This window comes from Monomorium pharaonis, chromosome 4 (genome assembly GCF_013373865.1).
Source record: "Monomorium pharaonis isolate MP-MQ-018 chromosome 4, ASM1337386v2, whole genome shotgun sequence".
NCBI classification, from domain to species: Eukaryota; Metazoa; Arthropoda; class Insecta; order Hymenoptera; family Formicidae; genus Monomorium; species Monomorium pharaonis.
In genome coordinates this window covers 21954964-21973926 of record NC_050470.1, presented here as the reverse complement: position 1 = coordinate 21973926, position 18963 = coordinate 21954964, and the positions used below count along the sequence as shown (strand labels likewise).

Sequence of the window (18963 nt, the reverse complement as noted above, 5' to 3'; positions counted from 1 at the left end):
GTGTAAGCAGATAAGTCATGGCATTATAATATCAAATGTGGTAATTATAGGATCTTAGGTTTTTATTTCTCTTTTTATAATATTCATGTTCCGTTACAATAGGAGGAATTAAATTCGGAATATGGCAATTAGACACAATCGTAATATACAAAAAGTAGTATCGATTAACGAGCTTCGTTCGTTCTCCATTCGTCTCCTACACACCTTCGAGATAAGTCTTTTTATGTTACATCAAAATTCGCATAACCGCACGTACAAAGAAAGACACAATAGAACATTATAACTTACATAAGTTCTCTGGAGTAGTCGAGAGTAGCCTCTACATATACTTTGTAAATAAATCTCTTTCGCGCAGTGAGAGAGAAAGAAGAAAAGATAGTATCCTTATACTATCTCTATATTTTACTAATAATAGCAAGAGATACATTCGGAATTAAATTGAAAGAATGTCGAACAGAAGATAGAAGATACTGATGAACACCCAAGACAGAAACAAGCGTCCCGTCACATTCCAAATGCCGAACACGTGTAAAACATTACGTACTTATGCAATATACGAATATACAGAAAAGACATTAAAACATTAGAGCCCTGGATCCTTCCATATATCCAGTATCAGTCTTAGAAGGTGCACAAAAGCTTAGGTTTCCCGTCTCTCCCTTTCTCTCTTTCTCTTTCTCTGTTACATATACGTCGATGTCGTGTATAATATTTAATCAAATTCTGCAAAATTCTTTTTGATTTTCGTTTATTAGCTATATTTTTTTTCTTCTGCGATAAGAAATTGCCGTAGGCCAAGAAAATGCTCCAAATCGAATGAGTTTTTCAACGTCGTATATCATCACTTCCATTATCTTTGAAAATAATGAGTTTCTCTGTTCTCTTTCTCTCTCTCTCTTTCTCATGCATACATATATGTATATAATAACATGTACACTCTCACGCACATACTCTCTTGTTCTCAATCATCCTGATCTTTTTTCCTCTTTTGTTCGTGTTTACGCAGATGCTCTCGCCTTCTTTTACACCACATTACATTTACCGTATAAAAATGATGAGAAACTTAAACGCTGTTTTATTCGTTAGAAAACTGGTGTGCAATGTGCCTCAGACTCTTGTTTCTACTATAAAAATTGACAAACGAGTAGAATAAAAGTTCCGTTAACAATCATCTAAATTACAAATTTGCATATTAAGAGTTTAACAACAGTTTTCTGTGTTCTAGATTATTTTAAAATACGTATTAAACGGGCTCTTGGTCGCCTGTGAGTCTCGCACGTCGTTAATTTTGCCCAGATTATTGAGCGCGAGTCGAACATCTCGTTGCGAAATATTCGAGTATAATTTTCATCGACTGACAAGCGACGTTTACTTGCAGATTTTTCTATTTAAACAATGCTATGTTGATCCCGTTTTTGCGCGCTTTGGTGTAAAACCTCAAGTAACCAAAGTTACAATATCTGAAGATGTCCATCTCCAGTGTTTTATGAACCATTAAAAAAAGACATTAAATATGTATCAAATTAATAAATAAAAACTGAAACATTCTTTTTTTTAATAAATCGAATGATATCAAAGTCTTATTGTAAATCGATATCGCGAAGAATTGAACAATAAAATAGCGAAAATACTTGTTGAAAAATAAGAGAGTAAAGTAAATATGTAACATACAAATTGCCATACATTACGGTTGCAGCGCATATCTGTGCTAAAACACTGAAGTTGGATTGTATACTTTCTCGATAAGCAATTTTTATCTTAAAATCTAGAACATGTATCGGGGGAGGGGGAGCAATGACGCACTAATATAGTTTCCGTACGTATTAGTAGTGACGATACAAATATTTTTTGAGAAAAAAGATTTCTCTCTTTACGTGTCTTATTCTTTTTGTTCGTTTTTTTTTTCAAATTGAGCCGAGTTCAAAATTTGGCAAGAGATCTTATTACTGAATGTACACAACTTTATATACTGTGACTAGGATATTTCTTCATCTTCAAAGTGAACAAAACGATATTCGTTCATTTCCTATTACGCGCGCGCGGTCGATACCCCGCGTGCGCATATTCGTATATTTATCGTCGAAACTTAAATTAGCATTTAACTAAACTATATGCTACTAGTCTACGAGCTGTTGCTCTCTGTAATAAATATTACAATTATTTACATTGAATTAAGTTCTTTTGCTATTCACGCTCTTCTTAAAATGCTCGGTATTGCGATTATATAATTGATTTTCACTCGACTAAACGCAAGCCCTAAGAAAATCTTGGAAAGTAGTTTGCCTTAAATGCATGTATTCCTGGAATGGCACGATTTCTCTTTCCGTATCGAAAGTCGTGATCAAATAATATTAAAAAATGCTTCCACGCAAAATTTGTAATAACATCTAGATTCAGTTTTATCACACTTTTCACGTTTATTCGATAATCTTACGTGTTACTGTTTTATATACAAACTTACTGAATTATATGCGGATGCCAGTACAAAGTCATTTTGCGATTGCTGAAAATCTATCGATTCTTATACAAACTTTTTTTTAGATAGGATCAATTCTAAAGAGAAAGAGATATACCGAGTATGGTCAGAGACAGGCATCCGTGGCGATTGAAGAGGCATCGCCAATCGGATACACGCTGGATACTTGTAATAGTAAACAACACTTGTCCAACCGGCTATTATTCAGGCACAAAAATATTCCTCCAACGTACTCATACCCGATCGTTCGATTCAGCGGGTACCGAATAATCGCCAAATATACCCGGTATATCGCTGATGTTACAGAATGTTTCAGGAAGACTGCGCTCCGCAGAAAATTCATTCTCGATTCTTAAGAAGTATATTAAGATTCAGTTTTTCACGACAGATTAATTTTTCTCACTGTCTTTTTAAAAAGAGTATCTTTTTTTTAAAATTAATACCGCCTGTGTGGAAGTTTGTTTCCAAATATCTTTCATCAATACGTTGAACAATCATTTCCCTTTTTTCAGTTTTCCTATCAGCTCCTTTTTTGTTTGCACGTAAAAACTGAAAATCCATAACGCTTGTGCTAATAACACACACTGTCTTTGTACTTAAAAAATATATTCGCCTGAGCACTGGCAGTATCGAGCGGGGCCCATAATCGAATTCTGCCAAAGAGTCTTGTAAAAATCACTCAGACATTCGTACGGTAACTAGATGTATATATACGTTTTCACACACATATAAAGTATATTAAATATTTCTCACGAAAAATTCAACATAGATTCGTTCAGTTAAAATGTAAAAAGTATATAAAAACCGTATATCTCAGTAGTTCCCTCATTATGTTTTGGTATTTCCTTCGGGAGTCGCAATATCCGACTGCCCGTTTAAACATCGCACGCGAAATTAACGGCTAATTTAGAATGAACAAGCGAGCAGTATCTCTGTAAACGATATCAATGTAAAGCTTTGTGTGAAGGTTTCTCTTGTGCATGTCCGTTCATGCTCTCAAGTCAGTCAACAAGCAATATAAATACGTACAGTTGCCGCTTTAAGTATGCATTCCGGCCTGTCCTCTGGATACTTCGCGCGCGGTCTAATCAAGAACGCGATAACAAAGAGGGAGAATAACGTAGAAGGACGTACCACAATCACTGTACATGATATACAAATACAAAATCTCAGATATAAAGTATGTCTCACACAAGTTTCTAAGTTTTCTAAAAATCTTTTTTCGCCCCCTCTGTTTCTCTCACTTTTATCGCAGGTCCCCGAAATCTAGTTTGCCGTTTTCTTTTGTTTTTCTTTTTTTAAATAGGAACTCCGAATCGTATGTTTTGAGTTTTGTTGAAGGACGTAACTCTTTATAAAATGATGACGCATATCTATTCTGCGAATACTCACGATCCCGCATCCTCTTCCATTTTTCACGATTAGAGTTCCGTTACAGCATACAGATTAGGATCGCTACCCTGTACCTGACTTAGCGTGGCCACCGTCGGCTTTTCCTGCCTCCCCTGCGCTCGATTGTATGTACCGTACATGTTCGGTACCGTATTGTTCTGCGGGGCGGTACCGTTAAACTGACTGCGCGAGAAATTCCTGTCCAACGTTCTGACCTGGTCTTGCATTTGATCCTGAATACGAATGTTAGGCGCCTTGTTCCGCACTAACGATCGAAACTGATTCATATTAGTTTGCGAGCGTGATTCGAACTCCCACGTAGGCTGCTGATTTGCAGGATTCGGCGGAAGCGGTCGATTTTGATTCCAGGCCGGTGTCGGACCTCTCTTCAGATTGGCCAAGTTCTTCGGGTCCAGTGTTTGCGTTTTTCGCGAATCTTGGAAAGTAGCAAGATGCGCGGGCCCGTGCGAATTATGAGACAGGGTACCGGTGAATGACGCTACGCTGGGCGTCCAAGGTGGTTCTCTACCTGTAACGAAACGTAATAAAAAAATATGTAAACATGAAGAGTTTATATTGTATACGCAAGAGTATTATTTTTTGAAGCATTTACCGGGCCCTGCGGGGGCGTGCCCTCAGTAGAAGTCACTAGACTCTAGCGTCTTGCACTGCTTGCTCAGAGTCGCGTACTGGCCAGGTTGATCTCCGAGTCCAGAACGGTGCTCAGCTCGTCCACCCGTCGATTGCTGATTATGCTGAGACGATTTGTGATCCCCGCCCCCTCCACTCCCGTTAACACCCCCACCTCTGTAAATGGCGAGGAAAAACGAACAAAGTTGCAGCATTATCTTTGTTTTGAACAATGACCGGTGTCTTTTTAGCTTATCTAAACATAAATTCCAGTTCAATCATGTTTGCAAAACCGTCTATACATGTTATGTTAATGTTGATAAAATAGGATTATAAAGCGCGCTATATACTATTTCTTATAATAATATTGTATAAAGCAATTAAAACTGTTATTCGCTAAGAATAATATTAAGTCTGTTTCGAAATGCTTATGTTCCAAAAACAGATAATTCAAATAATCAGAACATCAAATAGAAAATGAAGAACACAGTTATTCATGTGATGCAATTACACGTATTTTATGACGTATGTTCGTCAAGAAGCATATGCTAATATAAATATCGATAAAAACCTGTATTCTTGATGATGATGATGGAAACTATGTATGATAAAGCAAACATTCAAAAGGAGACGCATTGAGAATCTAACACGATAGTTTAGCGCGATAATTAATTAATCCTTTAGTTTAAGAGTGGCTAAATAAATTAAAGATAATAAAACTGAAAATCTCATGCACAAACTTTAACATGCTCTCGTGCAGTTGACGTGCTCGAGCAGTCGCAGTAGCGTAGGACGGTGGGGGCGGCGTTAGCAAGAGAGGCTGCTTAATCGTATTATGAGTGCCAAGAGCATTCGAATTAAGCGTAGGGGCTGTAGGCGGGTACGACCCTTGGCCTCGAAGGGTCCTTGCTGCTATCGCCTGCGACGCCGCTGACGGTGGTAAGTAAGGATCTTGTTCGTCGACCTGATGATAATCCCTTCTGAAACAAGTTATTGCATCATTGGTTATTTAATTATTAGTGAATACCACATATTTTAGCAAACTATCTTGCAGTATCTGCTAAGACACTATAATTTGTAGTAATATATAAAATATAAAAATAAACTATAATAATTATACTAAATAAAAATCAAATACATTAATTCTCTCTAATACGTAAATTATTCGCACAAGTATACTCACCGTTTTCGTATATATATCCACGTATGAGAATCCACCCAAACCAATACTGTGAACAAGAGACCTGCGGCTAAACTGGCTATTAGCATAAAACTCAATCCATACCTAGAACATATTATAGAGAAACATAAGTTTACATAATATATTTCGCGTTAAATTATTCTAATTAAAATGTGAAAAATCGTTTGGCAGAAGACATTGACTTACAATCCCAAGTGACACAAACTCTTGGCGGCGTGAACGTATTGCTTGTGCAGAGGTTTACAGTCGAGTAACGTGGCTAAGCCAGACACGAGTCTGTCAACGGTATTAACATCTGTGGATAAACTGCTGAGTTTCGGCTGGAGTTGTTGATCTTTGAACAGATCGATCGCTAATCGAGTCACTGAGTTCAAATTATTCCTCATGTTGCCCACCGCGCGCTGCGCGTCTCGCAATCTCTGTGTGAACGGATTACTGCGCGTGTTCTCGCAATGCGTGTAGTACGAGAGTACCTCGGAGGCTAAGGTCGACGGTACGGCTCTGCTCAAGTATCCGTCGGGCGATACGCAGAGATCACCTAGAGCTACAGAAGTGGCCAGGTATAAGGACGCCATGAGCCAAGAGACGATTACCGCAAACAAGCCAAACACGGAAAATCTGAAAGAATATTCTATCAGAGTGGTTGCGTAATTTTTTGTGATTGCATAAAATTGTATAAAATGTGTGTCTACAGAAGACAATCTGTTCCTCCGCTTCGATTTTGTCACGGTTTAAGCATGTGAATTATAAACGTGAATAAAGATACAAAGTATGAGGAACACATATCGCCGAAAGATCCCTATTCCTACTTTAATCAAAGGAACGTACGTTATTAGGACGCATCTGGAGTGCCGTGCAACACCGACCACCAGAATCACACAAAGAACAAGTAGAGCACTCAGAACCGCCATAGTGATAGGCCATCGCCACTGTTCGATCTTCTCACCCATCCCGATGGCGCCGGCAAGACTGATACCGCTCAAGGGCTTTCGTATCTCAAAACTCCGATTTACGGCGATGCTCGTGTTTTGCTTCATGCCGTTAAGTGCCGCTAGCAGCCAACCTAGCATAGTTTTATTGCTCACCGGGGCGTCAAATTCGTCTCCGAGGGCAGTTAGTTGCGGCTGCACTTTTTTCTTCAGAGTCGCTTCTATAGTATCAGTCTACAAGAAAAGGATAACATTGATATTTCAATAGACATTGTCATATTTTTTATCGATTTTTATCTTATAATTTTATATTGTTTATCGATTTTTTGTTATTGCATAATAAACAAAATTGTATATTATATTTTAGAAAAAATGTAATATAATATTATGTGTGATAAACAGAATAACGCGTGTAAAAAAAAAAAAAAAACGAAAAATACCTGATTTCTGACGCCCATAAGAATCCCGTCGACGTTTTTCGCAGCTGCCACAAGCTGTACTAAGCCGTTGTGTACGTCATCGTTGCCATAAAGGCCAACAGCAACTGCTCCGCTGCAGATCAACGCCAGAATGGCCAGTGAACACTTCAACGCGGTTATCGACTTCTTGGGGCGCGGCCTTCGGTCGCAGCATCTTGTTACCAAATAAACCAGCAACACCAGCAAAGTTAAGATCAACCAAGCTGCAGGAATACTTCCTAGTATTCCAAGGCTCTGTAAACATTACATCCGATCATGGGCCTTTCGTTTTGCTTTACGGCCTCACGTAAACCGCATGTATACTTTTACATAAGAGATTATACTCAAAGAGATCTAAAAACATGACTAGTTTTTCAGATGTAAAATCTATTCGCCGAATTTTAACCGTCAAGTTTCATAAAATTAACAATTGCCCGTTCTCGGCCCGGTGAAAAGTTTCTTTGGAAGTAAATATCAGATTTAGAATTTAATTAAGGAAGAAGCTTTCTTGTCTTCTCGGCTGAGGAGATACGAAGAGCGGGATCGTACAAACAAGTAATGTCGAAAAATTGGTGACGCGCCAAAATTTCCTCGCCTCCACTTCCCACTCTGAAGCGGCGGCAGGCGTCGTCGTCATCGTTCTCAAGGACCGCATTGCAACGCTACTCCATTCCAGGCGCATTTACGTATATTTACTTCGTACGAGCCGCACTTATGGCCGTCTCGTAACTTCTATCGCTTCTCTTCGCTGCCTCCCCCGAGGCTTTTATCTCATTTCTCGGCGGTCTTAGCTCCGCCAATCCACCCCGTCGCGTCGTGCCGCATGCATGACGAGAGCGAGACGAAGTTTCGCGCCTACCTCCCTTATCCGGTGGTGGTTACTCGCTTCTCCCACCCTCCTCCCCCCCCCCCCCAGGAGGTCCCGCCCGACTTTGACGGGTTCTGAGGAAGACGAGTAAAGAAGAGGGACGAAAGTGTGCGGGAGAATATAGGAAGGACCATAGGAGACGAGGAGGAACGAAGGGAAAGAACGGGACGTGTCCCGTGGTCCGACATGGCTCCCGAGGATGTTGAAGGCCCGCGAGTCGCTCCGGGCGCATTATGCGAAAGCCTTTGTGCATTGTTTGAGCTTTCCCAGGCATTGTGCTTTTCAGTCGCACAGACGCGCGCGCGGGTCCGGATTCCTGTCCCCCTTCTGACCTTCCCCTTTTTTTCCTCGCCGGTCACTCATCCTCCCTTCTTTCTCTCTCTTTTTTTTTTGTCCTTTCCTTTCTCCTCGCCGTGTCCCCGGCTACTTTCCGCACGCACGTAAATCGTTCGTTCCTTTTTTTTCTCCCCCTCGGTTTGGCGCTCCGCGCGTAAACGTACATGAGCCGGGACATGCAAGAGTCCCTTTCTTCTTCTTCTCCTCCTCCCGTCGTCGTTTCGTTCGCAGATGTTTGTTTCTTGAACCGTATCGATCCGGGATCCTTTGGTCTGCGGTACCGCAAGTCTCCGCGATCGATGAACGTGATGTGGTAAGAGGACATCCCGCGGGGATAGCCACCGGGAGATTCCGATGTAGTAAAGTCGAGGTAGCTAACAGGAATCGGGGGTTATTACCCGAAAGGACGGCGCTCGATTAACGTGATTAATGCGCGTCGGGTCGTAGCTCGAAAAATTGGATGGGGGGAAGGGGGGAAAATTGTGCAAAATTCGATTCGACGGAAGGGAAAACGCGAAGAAAGATTTTGTGTATGAAATATTTATCAGCGTACATACATCCACTTTGGAAATACATATATTGTATTATACGTCCGGATTGGAAGTGAGCCGAGCGTGCTGATATCCTCCCGAGGACGTTCGGACCGGCCATCGATATACATCGTCGGGATGTGAATAAAATATTTATCTTAAAATTGCGATCGCGGTGCGAAGGGGAGAGGGAGGGAGGGGGGGGGGTAGGAGCCGCGTGAAATCCGGATTTTCCGTGCAATTCGCTTATCGATCCGCGCGGGGCTTTAAAAAAGGCTCCGGTTGTCGCGCGCGCGGGCGGCCGATTAATCGGACGCACTTTGTTTTAAATCAAAGGAGATCGATTTGCGCCACAGTGGCTATGGTGGCGGCCGCCAAGGAGGACGTGAGAGGAAGGGAGGGTGGGAGGGAGGGACGGCGCAGATAATCGGAGTGGAATTCGCCAAGGAAGACGGATTCGTGCCGACCAGCGAACCTACCTCCAAATAGATCTCGGAGTGGGGATTGAACGTATTATTGACCGAGTGTAAGGAGACGTTCAGATGCGGCAGGCTGTGGAAGATCCTCGCGTACTGTGGTACCGTGTACTGCTCCGGAAGCTGTTGACCGCCCGCCATTGTGGAGAGCCCTTATCTGCCGAGAAACCCAGTTTCGGTAGCGTGCCTCCTACTCGTCAAGACATGCTACGCGCGAGCGCTGTAAATCAGACGAAATAAACAAATTAGCTGGACCGAATCTGGAGGGGAAGAGCGGCGCCCGGACGGGTGTAGCGGTAATCGCGGTGAGCGGCGAAACGCGGTTTTTCTTTTGCCGCGGCTAATTGAAGGAGCATCTGCGCCACGCGCGGTATTTCCAAGTTTTCCCGCATTTGCATAATCGAATAATAATTCCAACGACGGTGTCGCATATCGCCTACGGTCTCGTATCTTTCATCCGGGTGATACATTCGAAAGCCCGATCTGGAACGTGAGCTATTAAAACTTTCCATTATGATTCAATTAAATCAAAACGTAAAGTTATAACGGTCCCCCGTAGCCAGATGCAGATTTTAATTACGATTTCGAGTGTTATTTTACGTTTTTCCAGCGAGGAAAATGGCAAGCGACGAGATACTATTAAGGTTTAACACTGCGGTAAAGATCTAGGCGGATAAATTCGTTCGGGAACGCGTCAAAATTTTCTGTCGTATCATCTTTTAATAAATATATTATCAATTCTATCCATCGTGATCAGCTCCAGCTAAATGGGACGGATTTCACCGAATATCCGTTTTCATCCGCTGTGTATATATAAATTTCAATCATTCCGTCGCATTCGTTTTGAATTGTATTTGGATTAGAATCGTAACGAGCAACGCGGATATTGCTTTCTCGGGGATCGACATTTTTTGTGAACAAAAAAAAAAAAAACTCCCCCGCCCCAAAAAGGAAAATCGAATTAAAATAGAGTGAGAACAGTATCGGAGTTTAATTTTACAGAGCCACGAGCCGCGCGCTTCCACGCGAGCCGCCCGTTCCTGGCAGTTCATGGAAGAGAGTTCGCTCGCAATTAAGTGTCAAATTTTCTAAAAAGGCTCATCGAGAGTTTTAATTCGATTATCATTTCATTAGCATATTGCGCTACCGCCGCTTCCGCGTTGCGCACTACCGCCGCGCGAGTCACGACTCAATCTTGGCTAAATACGCCGACGTCACTTAGTGTCGCAAAACGTTTTACCGTAGTGATTCAACTCTTCCGTAGTGGAATCAACGCGCGCTTAATTAATGAAGTCTGTGCCAGCCAGCTCTCCGTCTCTCTCTCTCTCTCTCTCTCTCTCTCTCTCTCTCTCTGTCTCTCGCTTCATTGACATCACTAAAGCGTGCCGAAAGGATTCTCGAGGTGCCTTTTAGCTATCAAATTGACTCAAATAGGTTTAATGGGACCGAACGCCGGCATTGTCGTTAAAACTTTCGAAAAACCTCAATGTTGTTTATTAAGTTTGTATCCTTTTTTTTAATTGCGCACCTTAACGAGTAGCAAAGTAACAGCAATCTTAAAGTCGCGTTTTAACGAATATTATTGTACGATTACGTTTTGAATTAATATGATCATGTAACAATATTAAGCGTAAATTAAAAGAGATTTTGTAAATGTTACATACGTGCAGATAAACAATTACGTAGCGTACAGATAATAAAATGAAAACGAGCTCCGTTATTTATGTCGCAGGGCAGACTGCCAAATTTCCGTGGAGATAACGGGCGCGCCTCATCTATCTTGTATTATTAAAAGTACGTCGATAAATTAACATCGTAATTAATACCGCGTGCCTTCGTCCTCGCCGGCCGAATAAATAAAGCACTCACGTCCCGGCGTGGAGTCTCAATCGGATTTCTGTAATAATATTAATGAAAATTAATTCGCCGCATGCGAGCGTGTTATACATTTACGCGTTACAGCGTCAAACATGATATAACAGTCTCAGCCGATTAGCAGCGCGCGTTTTAAATGCATCACGCTCTATATTAAGCTCCCGCAGACACCGCCGCGAGCAACAAATATCTATCTCCGTAATAAATATATCGCGGATCGATAAAGTGCAACGTACACGTACGGTTTATTAACCTACTTTCTCGATTCCCATTCTATCCTTGAAATGTATACATCGCCAACAACTTCACGGCAACACGCTTCCAATATGCGGTTCGGTGTACGTTCAAAGCCACGGAGGTGCGTATTCCCACCCTCCCCCCTCCATCCCCACTTCCTCCTGACTTCAACAAACAGCCTTGTAACACAATAAACGCTTCCTTATTGCGTGATAAATCGCGGTTTGATATCGAAGCAAGAACAACAAATGAATCCCAAATTGCCCTCTCAGGCACGCGCGAGAACCAAGCGCGGCGAATTAAACGAATTAAATTACAAATTAAACGAACGAGCAGTTGACAAACGTGTAATCGAGACGTAGGTGAATTTTCCGCGTCGTGCGGCTTGAAAATCCGGATGTCTGGCGACATAGAGACGCGGATAATCGATTCGCACGCGAACGAGCGTCATTTGGAATTGTTTGCCGCTACCGGTGCATGAAAAATGGTCCTTTTCTCACGTGTCGCTTGACACAACAAAAGGACCAATATTTCGACGCGCGGGTAACAAATAAAAATATCGTACGCGACATGTGCGGATCGGCTGTCGCCCGCCTACGGCTCGTGTGTCCATATCCCCGCACTTACGGGGCAATTTAGCCGACTTACCGTACTAGTTGCATAAACATCTATTTCACTGCAGCGCGACTGCGGGACTTCCGTTTCCGCGCGCGAGAGTCCGCCGAGTTTTGCGATCGCGTTCAACGTGACGGCTCAAAAATCCCTCTTCATTTCTCGCGTCCGCGGTAGACCTTAATCGTTCGATAAAACCGCCGGTTATATATTTCTCTAGGCCCGGAAGAAACCTATGCGGCTCGAGGTGACTATCGCATTCGCATTCATATCGACACCCCGCACGGTGCGAGCGTGCGTCATTCTATATGAATGATAGATAAAGTCACCGCCAATCATGCCGCGATTTTAAACGAAGGCCGCTTATATTACGATCCGTCTGTGCGCTGTCACATCCTGGGGATCGTACCGTCATTCCTCTGGTCCTGTCTTTCTCTTTCAGCGGCGCGTGTGCGACAACGGTGCATTGTTCCTCTTTCCAGGTATCCACACCGGACGCACCGATTTCGTTTCCCAACCGTGAAAGAATGTTAACAAGATGGACAAAATGGAGCGGAATCTCGCGTTACTTTGGGTTCAGTCTTGACTACTACTCGGGGAGGGGGGAGGGAGGGCTCCAAACTTATTTAATTTAGAGTAACGTATAAGTTCAAACCTGATATTAACGCCACCAGCTTAGTGCAACGTGTACATGTATTTACGTTGAGACATTATACTCCGAAAGTCGATACCCCAGTTACGAAAGTCAGAAGCGCGGAGTAAAAACTGTAATCAACTGTTATCAACTCTGCTACTCGTGCAAAACTGCAGCGCGATAGTTAAATTTAACGATGAATTAAGAAAGAACGTAGTTGGAGGATGCGAGATAGACTCGAGGAAGGAAAACAGAGATATCAAAGCAGCAGTTTCCACAAAGATATTGCGCAGGATTTGAAATTATGAATAATTTATTCTTGATGTCACTCGGAATCACTCAAAGCATTCTATAGGCTACGATTTTATCTGTATTTATATTGAAAGAGTAAATGATAAGAGTAAATAAAGAGTGTCTTTATTTAAAAATTACAACAAAATAAAATTTACAGTGTCATTTTAATAGAGATACATAAATTGCATGAATTTAAAATAGCTATTGCATCTCAAATATTCGAAAGCGTATTCTGATAAAGAAAAATGGGGGAAAAAATGTAGAAAATACATAAGATATTCAAGTTGCCAAGTTTAAGTTTTAAATTATAATAGCTTTACAGTGTAAAGGAATGGACCTATATCCTCTATTACAGCCCTCTATTCGTGCCGCACACGACGCGTTTACTTTCCGCGCTCGTCCGCAGGCTTATTCCCTCCACCCCTCTTTTTTTTTTGCCCTCCGCTCGAGCCGCACACGAAGCGCTATATTTCGTTTTAAATACATAAAGCGTGGAATGTGCAGGTAAACGTAGCCTATCGCCCCGTCCGACCATACGTCGGGCGAAGGGAAAAAAAAGCCGTGCTTTGTCGCGAGAGACAAACCTTCCGGGAAATGGATGTTCGAGGCTTCTAAATGGATAACAGCGTGAGCTTTCCCGTTTCCCTCAGGTTCCGCACGTTCCCGCTGTTTAGCGCCCCTTTTATTTTATATTCGGTCTCGTCTCGATTCGTCGGCATTTTAAGGGCATTCTTTCGCAAGCCATACGTTTTATGAATTCATGCCGCACTTACGCGCGCGAGTTTGCCGGGCGGGACTTACCCGCACCTGTCTCCTTGCTCCCCCCCCCCTCGGTTTATCCCGAATAAAATTTTCATCCGTACCGGCGTGCAACGTGGTCTTTCGCTATCTGAATGGAGGAACAGATTGACCTTTTTTCGACGAAAACGATGACATCCCGCCGCCGTCTCGAGCGAGTCGCGCGCGCGCAGAAAAAAAAAGTCGTCGTCGACCGATCGCTCGCTGCCGGTCGCGACATGCAAACTGCTACGATCGATCGACTATAACGTGACTATAGCGTCGCCTGCGGGGCCGTGCGGTGACCCCGCGAGAGAGGCTTCGGGGATCGAGGGATGAATGACGACGGACTCGCCGAGGAAACTCGCGTTCGTCGCGGTCGCGAAGTGTCGAAACGAGTTTCGATTTCAAAATTAATCGCGCTCCTCGCGATAACAGCGGCCGATAACGCGAAATCTCTGTACTCTCGGGACTCTTCGCGACGTGTAAAATGTCACGGAGGCTTGACATCGGGACGATTGGCCGAAGTTGAACCGTTCGTGGAATGTTGAACCGTGAGAGAGTTTAATTATTCGAGTCCGGATTCACTTTGGAGCGACAGTCTCGATATCACGACAGTCTGGAGATTAACCCTTGAGGGTACCATCATGGTGCTTCCCGTGTTCGGCTGATTTTCATCCGTGGGAGTTTCTCGAAATTTCAAAGATAATTAAATCATACTGCACTTTATCTCCCCCCCCGCCCCCAAAACGGAGCATTGACTTTCATCCAGAAACTTGGATGCGAAACTTGAACACTCGTGATTTTTTTAGACGCTGTTTAAATCTCGTTTTAAACAGATGGGGGAAAAATGGTTAAAATTGAGAGATCCATCCATTAGGAAGAAAGTACCTTTCTTCTCCTACTCTTTACTTAAGTGAATTAAAAAATACCTCAAAAGTAAGAAAAAAAATATAACTTTCGAAAGTTTACGTATTCTTTTATCAAAGTAAGTAGACCCGTTCTCTCTGTGGAATTCAATCTGTCTGCGTTTTAATTGTACATTTGAAATGGAACTGGAGGTCTCCGTTTTTTCTTTTTGAATTTAAAGTCTGATCTGAAGTTGACTCGATCAGAGGCGAGAAATAAAGCGACCGCGCGCTTTGACGACGCGAAGGAGAAAGATTACACGATGCTCCCTTGCGGCCGTACTTTTCCGCGCTGCTGGGTGCACTCGGGAAAATAAAAAGTCGTACATCTTCGGGCCTGTAATAAAGGAGGAACAGATAACGCCCGGCGAGGTGTGCTAAAATACAAAAGCGTGACTAAAATGGACAGAGCCATAAATGCCGTGTCGGGCGCGAACAAAAGAAAAAACATAAATGATAAGTATGCTCACGTGGCATCGCATAACTTTCCGCATTCCTTTCCTCCGCCGTCTCATCTCTCTTCCTTCCGCGTGCGTTTTCCGGAGCCGCACGCTCGTCTCGCGCTGCAATATTTAAGGGATTGTCTAATGCTACCTGCGCGTAGCATTTTTCTAAGGTCGCCCGTACTTCACAGGCCTCGTCCATAATGCAGCGCATTTCCGCGCCTTCCACGAAAAGTTTTCCCGAGTAGATCGACATCGGTAAGTAACGAATGGACGTCGGCGAAAAATTTCAGCCGAGTCGGAAATCGATAGAAGGAAGTTTCTTCTTTCGCACTTCTCAATAGTGCGGCGTTGCTCGATTAAAAGATTCGATTGTCAACTGATTGATTTTCGCGATTTAATCGATTCGTCAATTTTTACACGCAATGTGAATTATGAATTTCGAAATAATATAAAAGGACGGTCTTGATTACGATTAATTATTTCTTCATTAATTCGTGTAAATTAACAAACGAATATTTAAAAGGAATTATTAATGTTTTTAATAAACCAATTGCGAATAATAAGTCATAATTAAATATATGATGATGTGTATTAATGTACATTTTTAACGTATGGTATTATACATTTAGTTTATTATTTGTATTAAATCCCAACCGATTAAAAGTATCATAATTTCAAGAAATTATTTAAAACATTTAGAGAGGTCAATTAACAGTAATTGTTCGCTTTTATTCCTAAATATCGATTATTAAGAGAGATATTAAACGCGAATTTTTGTTACAATTAAAGAATGAAAAATATTTCTGCAATTTTATTAATACATGTACGTCTGTAAAATATTTAAGTTTCATCCGTCATTAGGAGTTGACCCATAATTGGGACCGTCATCTTAGCCGTTCTACGATACACGCGAGTTATTTTAGGAGTCCTTTCCTATCTTTCCTTTTTTTCCTATTCTAACTATCCATATCTCGAGTCCGTCTCAAGTTTCCGAAACTTAAGGAATGATGCTTTTTTTTGTCAGCTAACAAACTTCAAAATTTATTTCTAGCAACTTCTGATCTGTCGTTTATTTTGGCACTGATTTATTCTGTAATCGAAATACTGAGCTGGAGGTTTCCGAAGGTTTCTCAAAATACTCCAAAACTCGTCGCACGCTTCCCCAACAATTTTCCCCAGATCGCAATTCACTTGTCGAACAATATCTGTTTGATTAACGCGAGACGGTGATACAATTAGGTATTTACTTTTTATTGTCCGACGCGAAAAAGAGATAAGATTAAACGGCGAGTCGCACGGCTAGAAATTCTGCCGAAGGCAAAACTCTGCCTAAGCCCTTGTCTACAATAAAGATTTAAGCTTTAAGCCGTAAGAAATTAATCGATCACAATCGAGTATTCTTATCAAAATCTACTGTGATTGGCCAGTTTCTTACGGCTTAAAGCTTAAATCCTTCATTGTAGACTAGGGCTAACGAAGACAGCGGGGGCGGCGGCGTTCTTCACCCCCGGAAGGACGAAATCTTCCCCCCCATCCCCGGGCCTTTCCTAAAGACCCGATAGTTCTCGGGGCCGCGAAGGAGGGAAAACCTAGGGTCGGCGCACGCTATCGCACGCTAAAAAGTCATCGACCCATCGTAATCGCCGGCGGGTAGTAAACCTCACTCCGCCGCCTTCGATTCGATCATATCGCCGCCTCCACGCTCCTCGTCGTCGTCGTCGTCGTCGTCGTCGTCGACACGGCGGCGCGGCGACCGACGTTCCTCCGAGCGCGTCGTCGAGCGCGTTGCATGCGCGAGGAAAATGGGTCCGTTCGATAACTCGACACGGCGCGCGGCACGGAAGGCGGGCATCGTACGACACATCTCCGCGCGCGCGAGAGAGAGAGAGAGACATCCCGCGAGAGAGGCCCCCTGCTCCTCCTCTCCGCTCCTCCGCGCGGCGCGACGGAAAAAGGCGGTTTCGGTATTTCATTCGGCCTCCCACCCTTCCTCCGTTTGTCCGTCCGTCCGTCTTTCTCCAAGTCGTCCCTTATTACTCACAGCCGGGCTCCGCATGCGGCGCGGACTCTACGAACACCCCGGCTTTTACGACCGTGGCTCACGTCGCGGGCCACGCTACGCAACATCTGGTTGGGTTTCTTTGGTTACACCGGGGCCTGCGACGAAATCCACCTCCGCGGTACACTCGCTCCGTCGTCTCAACGGCTCCTCGCTTTCTTCCTTTCTTTCTTTCTTTCTCTCGCTCGCTCTCGTTCTCTCTCTCTCTCTCTCTCTTTCTCTCGTTCCCACGCACCCACACATACGTTCGCGAGAGGCTCGTGTAATGTATTCTTGCACCCACACGCTGTCACCCCCGAGTGTGTACCGTGTATCGATCCCCGAGAGTACACACGAAGACGGCCGTGAGCGCCATCGGGCCATCCTCTATTTCCTTCTCCACCTTCCTCTCTCTTTCTCCTTCTCTCCTTCTACGTATACCGTACAGTGTATATAGCGTCCTCTCTTTTCCTCCTTCCTTCGATTTAATCTCTCGCTCATCTCGAGGACGAGGCGAGGCGCCGCGTTTCTTGCGCGGCGTCCGGGAAAGCGCACGTCGCACGTTCCGCGTCCCGTGGAAACGCATCGCGCGCGAGAGAGAGAGAAAGAGAGCGAGCGGTGTACATATACATATCTGTTAGGGCGAGTCTCCGAGAGAGAAAGAGAGAGAGAGAGAGGAGAACGACGGTGGGCTCGCGTGACAGAAGCGCGACGGTGGTTCCACCCTCGCACCCACCCCCGTCCTCAATACCGCCGCCGTGTGTTCGACGAGATCGCGAGAGGGTCGTCGATCGGAGCGTCGGCGACACACACACACACACACGCGCACGCACGCGCGCGCGCGCGCGGCTCTACCTCTTACCTCGATTTTTTTCCTCTCAGTGACAAAACCCGTACGCTCGCGTACGTGAACGACAACCGGCGGCACATACGACGTATATCCAACCGTGCTCCGAGCCCGACTGAGAGGAGGCAAAGAGAGCGACGCGCGCGGCGGCGGCGGGGCCGGGGTGGAGCGGCGGTCGCGGACCAATCGCGTTTCCGCTTGCGCGCGACGGCGGCGAGGATTTACGGGGGCCGCCGCCAGGCCGCGCGCGCGCGCGCGCGCGACTCCGTTCTCTTGTTCGTCGTTTCAGCTCCGGCGTGCTTGCTCCGCTCTCCGGTGTTCTCCTCTCCGCGCGTGCGAAACGTGACGCGGGGGAGACGATGATGACGCGCTCTCGGGGCGACTTCGACCAAACTCCGATCGACTCTTTCTCTCTCTCTCTCTCTCTCTCGAACTCTGCTTGAGAATTGCTCTCGAAATAATTTTCAATTATGTCACTGGTCGTCCTTGATCCCTAATCTTTCTTCCCGCGTGTCGAACAATAGATTAATGATATACACGTTAGCGAGTAGAGATGTGTGTGAATCAAGGTTTTTTGAATCGGATGATTAAAACATAACTTTTAACTGATACAACATAATTAATGTTACGTTGAATTTTAACATGTAATAAAAGATATCTATGTAAAAAAAATATTGATTATGATATAATGTCACTTTAAATGTTATTTTATGAGACTGTCAATATACATACGATTCGTATTCGAAATTTAGATTCAAATTTTCATATAAACAATTCGAATCGAATCATTCGCACATTTTTGTTAACGAGACGGTATACAAACGTTAATAAGTTTATTAAAGCTTAATCACGTTTAAGATGACTCCAATTATCTTATCAATTAAATAACAAAATTATTGCCCTTTTGTTGTTTAATTAACATATAGAAAAAGATATAAGAAATGTATTAAAAATTTTATTTTAAGTAAATTCGTCGATTGAATTAAACTAATCAAGTCA

General features: G+C 43.6%; 2 protein-coding genes across 5 annotated transcripts; both read right to left on the bottom strand.

The window, feature by feature from the left end:
• Window positions 1–49: 49 nt before the first annotated feature.
• On the bottom strand, window positions 50–4180 carry LOC118645209. The gene has a single exon (XM_036285852.1). The coding sequence runs from the start codon at window positions 4153–4155 to the stop codon at window positions 3898–3900; it is 258 nt and encodes an 85-aa protein (XP_036141745.1). The 5' UTR covers window positions 4156–4180; the 3' UTR covers window positions 50–3897.
• A 75-nt stretch (window positions 4181–4255) lies between these two features.
• On the bottom strand, window positions 4256–18100 carry LOC105834893 (protein tweety). Of its 4 annotated transcripts, none has more exons than XM_012677724.3 (9): window positions 17980–18100; window positions 9300–9516; window positions 7069–7341; window positions 6528–6862; window positions 5886–6317; window positions 5682–5783; window positions 5239–5478; window positions 4482–4675; window positions 4256–4397 (listed from the first exon to the last, which is right to left on the bottom strand). In XM_012677724.3, the coding sequence occupies exons 2-8, from the start codon at window positions 9435–9437 to the stop codon at window positions 4504–4506; spliced, it is 1692 nt and encodes a 563-aa protein (XP_012533178.1). In that variant the 5' UTR covers window positions 9438–9516; window positions 17980–18100; the 3' UTR covers window positions 4256–4397; window positions 4482–4503. The 4 variants fall into 4 exon arrangements, with proteins under 4 accessions (XP_012533178.1, XP_012533181.1, XP_012533180.1 ...); XM_012677727.3 differs by having other exon boundaries at window positions 5386–5478; XM_012677726.3 differs by having other exon boundaries at window positions 5239–5475.
• Between the last annotated feature and the right edge of the window lie 863 nt (window positions 18101–18963).

Bases quoted from the DNA above. Each gene is read 5' to 3' on its own strand.
- LOC118645209 (XM_036285852.1), bottom strand. From the start codon at position 4,155: ATGAATCAGTTTCGATCGTTAGTGCGGAACAAGGCGCCTAACATTCGT.
- LOC105834893 (XM_012677724.3), bottom strand. From the start codon at position 9,437: ATGGCGGGCGGTCAACAGCTTCCGGAGCAGTACACGGTACCACAGTAC. The intron at 6,863-7,068 runs GTATTTTTCGTT...CTTTTCTTGTAG, and splicing joins TTATGGGCGTCAGAAATCAG to ACTGATACTATAGAAGCGAC. The intron at 4,676-5,238 runs GTTTGTGCATGA...CGCCATTTACAG, and splicing joins CTGCACGAGAGCATGTTAAA to AGGTGGGGGTGTTAACGGGA.